We start from the raw sequence: 6,314 nt of genomic DNA on the forward strand, positions 1-6,314 counted from the left end.
CCGCGCCCCCCGCGGTGGCCTGTGTTGTGGTGACCGCTCCTGGTGCCGCCATCGCCATGGTGGTGCCAGAGCTGCCAGAGGCCGCGGCCGCTCGCCACGCTGTTACCTCTTCTTCGTTAGCCTGTCAGCAGATAAAAGGATCAGCGGCTCCAAATTTCCCGGTCGGTGATAAAACCTCGGAATCCCAAACGCGGAAAATTGAATTAGGCGGTGGTCAAAACTTCACCTCGTCATCTCAAATTTCCTTTTCTTCTTTTGTTGTTATCTCGGTGGCCATGGTCAGCGAGCGGTGGGCTCTGGGGGACCCCCTGGCGTGGGTCTCCCCGTTCCTCCGCGCCCCGCCGCGCCCCACCGCGCCCCGCCGCGCCCGTCGCCCCCGCCTTCCGCACCAGATCCATCACGGTGGACGGTGCCGGACGGGGACCCCCGCCGACAAGCCTCCTGGAGCCGAGCCTGGAGCCGAGCCTGGAGCCTGGAGCACGGCGCGTCATGTCTGGAGCGAGAGACCAATGACCGCGCTAGATCAGTCCGAATTATCAACCAGCCGCAATAAAAAATGAAGAAATTCTTTCGAAGTAAATGCAAGCTGTGGCGCTGAAAATGGCCACCGGTAACAATGGAGCACCCTTACTACTGAGGTTTCAGAAAGGACCGATTCCCGTTCCCGCCTCAAATTAACATGTCGCTCGCTGCTCGAATACTAGAGCACACGATTGGACCGACTGGCGCTACCCCCTGCTGCCTGGAGCCAGCGCTACCCCGCGCAGCCCGCGCAGCCCAGATCGTTCAGGCCGCCCCATAAAGACTGTAGTGTGTGGGCATTCATCGCGGCGGCCGGGCTTTCGCCGCCGTGAGATATTATGCGGACCGGACGAATATTTGGAACGCATTAATAATGTACCCAGCTGTGCTATGGGCCGGGCCGAGGCCGAGCCGCTCGGGCTCGGGCGCCAGGCAGCGTCTCCTAATACAGTCGTTGGCGCGCTGGCCGGGAAAAACGCTGCCACGGCGACAGTTCAATTTTTGCGGCGCGTCGTCCCGAATAACGAGATCGTTCTGCGGATAGCAGCCGCAGGGGAAAGTCCGTAAAGCAGACACTCTACGCAGGACATTCATTCTCGACTCGTTCCGTTCCTTCGCCTTCGGCAGGCCCACGCCACCGCACGCGAGGCTAGACCGAACGAGAAAACGAATTGCGTGTGATTTAATTGTCTTTGCGGTGTAGGGCCTTTGACCCCCGGCAGGCGTGCGCCGCGTGGAGGTTACGACCGGAAGGGACCGCGGCCACGAAAGGGTACACTGGCGAACTTGATCTTGTGTCTGAATGTCAACGCGGCGATACCACGTGAAATGTCGCTAGTAAACTTAAACTCTTATCGTGCTCTTTGCGTTTTATCCGAGGTTAAGCTGCTGCTACTGTCTGTCGCAAGGATGACAGTGAGATTAAAAAAATGAAAAAAAGCGCCACATATTTGTGTGTGCTTCTGTCTGTGTGAATCCCCTGTGTAAAAAGCGCCCTGGCTTTGTCGCCTGCTGATTGGTGCTTCTAATTGGAGCGCTGCTCGCACAAGCCTTCGCGGCGTCCCCTCCCGCTAACAACGTGCGAATTCATTATAAAGGTGAGGTTTTGATTTCCGGTGCTTATAATTGCAGTTTTATTGCAGCAGACACACGCTGGAATGGCTACAACCGCGGCAAAAAAGTTTCGCACATTTCTTTTCCGTTTTTGTTTCGCAGTCACCTGAAGAGAGCAGTCAGTGGTTGAGGCATGACGTCATCCAAAAGACCGCCCCTGTAAATCACAGGCTAATCGTTGTCCGAAAGAAAACAAAATAGAGCGATGCACATGGATGCGTGTAACTTCGCATACCAACATTCCAATTTCATAAGTCGGCCATGATTGTTATTTTGTCGGGGCATTTATTAAGGCCGATGGGGGTAAGGAAGGGGTGCACCGATGTAGGGACTCGTATTAGTCACGACTGGCTCTTGTTTTAGTGCAGGGGACGTGTGATGTGAGTTATGATGCGAAGGATGCATTCTTTGATATCTTCTCCAATACATACGACCATGATATCCGTGCAGGGTCAGTACTGAGACGCAGAAAAGGGAGGACCGACAACCAAGAAGTGGCGGGTATTAAAAAAATGAACTCTCAAAAAAAATATATGTAAAACTACTTTTCTCTTTTTGGTATTTTTAAAGTGTCAATTTTGGAGTCATCTCCGTGGAGAAAGTGATAGGCTTTCGGCCCCGACACCAGTTCCGACGGTTCAGGCGGCCCGCATGACCCACGCGCCCACGCTTCGCCCTCGCTTCGAACTGGATTCGGGGTGTCGGGTGGTGTCGGGCCTACCTGGCCCCTGGCTGCCCCACGCCCGGGGCCTTCCGCGTCCATCGAACACCTTTGCCCCGCTGCTGGCCCACTGTCTTTGTCGGCCCAAATGGAAATGAAAGAAACGGATCGTCCTGCATTCCATCACGCATTCCAGACAGCCCCCGTTTCCACCACGAGACAACTATGTTCGAGGCGCGCGCGATGGTGATGGTGGGTCGGTCCAGTTAGTTTAGCAGTCAGTGCTTTTGCTGTATCCCGCGTGCACAGTAGCCAAAATACCAACTCCTGTGCGAGGGTGCACCTCAGTGCCACGCCCCACCACGCCCCACCCACGTATTTTATGCACTCGGGCCGCCTCTTTTCGTTCACATCGCTTCGCGACTCGCATTCTTGCATAGTAGACGTAATTCGCGTGAACATCCTCTTGTTAATTTTTCTTTCTCTCCCTTCCTCCCCCCTCCTCTCTCCACTCGGTACGGCCTCTCGGTTTCCGTATGCAGCGCGGCCCAGTCCCACATTGTGTCACTCGCTGCATTTTTCTCGTTTTTATTTCGTTTTAATTATGAAGGCGTTAATTCGATTGTTAGGCCGCTCGCTCCCCGTCAGACAGGCCGGGCCAGACCATCCCGGGGCGGCAAGGTGGACGCGCGCAGCCCCGGGCAGCAACAACAACAGCAGTAATGTAACGCGTCGCTTTGAGCCGGACCCGAGCAAATCGGTTACCTTGTTTATGAGCGCGTTTTGCCGCCGGCGACGATGGTTCAACCGAGAAGGTACCCATATCCAATATTGGTCCAGGGCCGGGCTAGGGCCAGGCAGTCTGGGCGGCAGAGGGGGCTTTTTCCATCAAGAGTGTGGCCAGGCTCGAGTTTTCCGAGGAATGTTACATGCTCTAATCACATTCTTCGCTGGGGCTGGGTGGCCACCTCGAAGTTTGAAAGGCTAAGGAAAAATTAGTCAAAGTAGGGAATTCACTGCAGCGAAATAGCCTTTACATAAGTAATCATTGAATTTCTACCATTCCCTTAATAACCACGTTATGTTGCATTTACTGCCTGTTTTACGTTCTTGCGCGGAAAACTTTCTTTCCAAGACGGTCCTAAATCTGTGTAGTGTTCTTAGAATGAATCAGAGGGTGAACACATGTGAGTCCTGTGGGAACCGTCCCCGGTACATCTCATTTGGCTGCCTATGGAGGCAGGATCGGGCCGGGCGTTCGACCCTCATAACAGCGAACCATTCTGCCGGTAATTACCTGAACGAGAGTAAAAGTTTGGTCATCCAATCCATCACGGGTACCCTTCGGCTGGGGCCCCTCGCACCCGGCCTCACAAAAAATGCCTGTAGGTGGTAGTTTTAAGTGGTTTTTTTTTCGCGTTCTATTGCTGTCGTTAACCATTTTCAATAACGTCTTTGGGACACTTTTCTTGAAAACGCCGCTTGGCAGGATCGAACGACACGCGGCAGGACTTCCCGACGAACGAGAACAAGGTCCGTGCCGTGTTTCAAGCCGACCCGTTTAAATAATACAAGCCCGGCCCTGAAATATTTATGTGGCGACTGCAGATTTTCGCGTGACAATTATTTATGCATTCCTAGGGAGTCTAATGCACTGCCTGTTGTCGCAGGGCGGCGAGTGCAGTCGTGCCCCGGCGGTCCAACGGGACGCGAAGGTCCTCGATGCCCGCACGGCAGTCCAATCCAAAGTTGGCCACCGGCCGCCGCCGGCACATCACAGTTGGCGCCAAATTCTTGATTGCGCGAGGCAAGTTGATCCGGGCGTGCTGCGCCGCCGCGCGCTGGACTCTGAATGAGCCAGCCCGGCAGGTCCTGCCCTCTGGCGGCGGGGCCCGCAACTGCGGCGCGCCGGCCGACCACGCAGCGCGCTGTTTGAAGGCGCTCCGGGCGGAAGCTACGGAGGACTCCGGCGAAGAGGCACCGCGGCATCGGGACGGAGCAGCCTTTCAGGAGCTCGCGAGGGTCCAGCCGCTTTCGGGTATTACATGTCGCAGGCTGCGGGGCCGGGCCGGGCCGCAGGGCTGAGGGCTGTTAGCAGAACTCAAACACGGAACGCGCAGCGCGGGCCGCGAGCCGCAGAGCGCCGCGGAGGCTGAGCAACTCTTAGCCGTCATAACGACTACTGGATCCCGGCTCCAAAGTTGCAGGAAACTCGGCACAAAACGGCGGCGGGCCGGGCGGGCCGGGGGCAGGGACGGAGAAAGAGAAAGAGACTTGCCGAAATCCGCAACCACACGCGCGCCCGGAGTCCCGAGTACATAGAGAAGTATGGGGGCGGCTGGGACTCGCCCTGCCCCTCGCAGCCCCCGCAGCCCCCGCCGCCCCGGGCTGGAGTGCGTGTGAGCTTAGCGATATGCTATCACGAATTCTGCTGCGAGCGTTTCTGCCGCTAACTCTTTGCATCTGATGCTCTTTACTCTGGTCTTTCTGCTTTGTGCCCGCTCCCCTGGGGCTATGTGCGATACCAGGAAACGTCCTCAAAATACGTCCTCCGTCACTGGGAAAAAAATGTTCCTCGAGAGATAGGCGCCAAGCGTGTATTTTACTTGCTTCCAGGTTTACTGGCTGGTCTTCTTGTTCTTGGCCTCCACCAGCAGCTGGATCAGGGCGTCCTCGGACTTCTGGAAGAAGTTCTGGAAGCTGTTGAACTGGGTGCTGGTCAGCAGGAAGGTGTCGGCGTTCTGCTCCTGGACGAGCACCTCGAGGAGCTGGATGCCGGCGTTGGTGATAGCGACGCGGACCTGGTCGTTGACAGGGTTGCTCAGGCTCTTGCTGAGGGCGGTGGCCTGTGCACGCACGGCGCTCTCGAAGGCCTGGGCGGCGTACTGGTGCACCGACGCCAGGAGGGGCACCCACGAGTTGATCGCGGCGGTCGCATCGGCCCTGACATCGTGGATGGGCTTCTCCTCGGTGGACTGCAGCAAGGACATTGCAAGACATTTTGATAAATCTAGCAAATATTCGACAGTCTGCTGTTCCTAAACCAATACATACCGGTGAGGCAGCGCGCGCGGTGAGAAGGGAGGTGTAGTTCTTGATGATGGCATCGGTCTGGGTGCTTTGCAGCTTGACGAAGGCGGTGATGTTGGCCAGGATCTTCTGCTCCACCTTGTCGAGCTCAGCGAAGGCCGCGGTGACACCCTTGAGGCTCTCGCCGGTGAACTGACCCTCAAGCTTCTTCTCCGCCGCGGTGAGGTTCTTGGTCTGCTGGGCGATCTTGGCGGTCCACTGCTGCTGCAGGGGGGCGGGCAGCGCCTTGGCGAGCGCCTGCGCCTCCTTCACCGCAGCGGCGCTGTCGGTGGTCTGAAAAAGTTAGGTCAGGGTTCGCTAGTCACTAGTTTTAACTTTTTTCAATCAGGTACCGAGGTTTGTAGTCTGCGTCTTGGGTTTGTTGTGGTAGCTTACTCGAACGCTGCAGGTCTTTTGAGGCCTATCAGCGCGGATGATGACGTTGGCACACACTTACCGCAACCGAGGTGACGGCGACGAACGCGAGGACTGCAAAAACACGAAGGACGGCCATGGCTGCGAGTTCGTATCGAAAGTGCGGGTGGTGTGCGGCGCGTCCGTATTTAAAAGCATTTTCCACGTCGTACACACACTCGACGATCACGAAATCGTGTCGTCGGCGCGTTTTTACGATGTCTCGCGGCCACGCTCTGACGCACCGTGAGCCACGTGGAAGGCCTTGGAGGGGCCCTTCCCGTGAGAGGAGTAGACGGGGTTTCTCGGCAGAACCCCGGGGACAAAGGGCCTCGAGTACAAAACGCGACGAATCTCTAACAAGCTGCCGCCCTGCAGCCCTAGAGCGGGGCAGGGCGGCCCTAGAGGGGGGCGGCCCGCTGCCGGGGCTAGTGGTGCCGCGTCCCGGACAGGCTTGCATTTTGCAGGGATGGAGTGCATTAGCCAGGCCGGTGGGGAATTCAAACTGAGATTTGTTGCCCGCTTTTCCTGCCGG

The 6,314-nt window shown here is 56.9% G+C and overlaps 1 protein-coding gene across 1 annotated transcript; it reads right to left on the bottom strand.

Moving 5' to 3' along the window:
- Positions 1-4,879: 4,879 nt before the first annotated feature.
- LOC117652261 lies at positions 4,880-5,908 on the bottom strand. Its single transcript, XM_034397030.1, has 3 exons — positions 5,823-5,908; positions 5,351-5,659; positions 4,880-5,271 (listed from the first exon to the last, which is right to left on the bottom strand). Exons 1-3 carry the CDS (start codon positions 5,877-5,879, stop codon positions 4,915-4,917), a joined length of 723 nt encoding a protein of 240 aa, XP_034252921.1. The 5' UTR covers positions 5,880-5,908; the 3' UTR covers positions 4,880-4,914.
- Between the last annotated feature and the right edge of the window lie 406 nt (positions 5,909-6,314).

The sequence above is a fragment of the Thrips palmi genome, unplaced genomic scaffold, assembly GCF_012932325.1.
Source record: "Thrips palmi isolate BJ-2018 unplaced genomic scaffold, TpBJ-2018v1 HiC_scaffold_7, whole genome shotgun sequence".
NCBI lineage: Eukaryota > Metazoa > Arthropoda > Insecta > Thysanoptera > Thripidae > Thrips > Thrips palmi.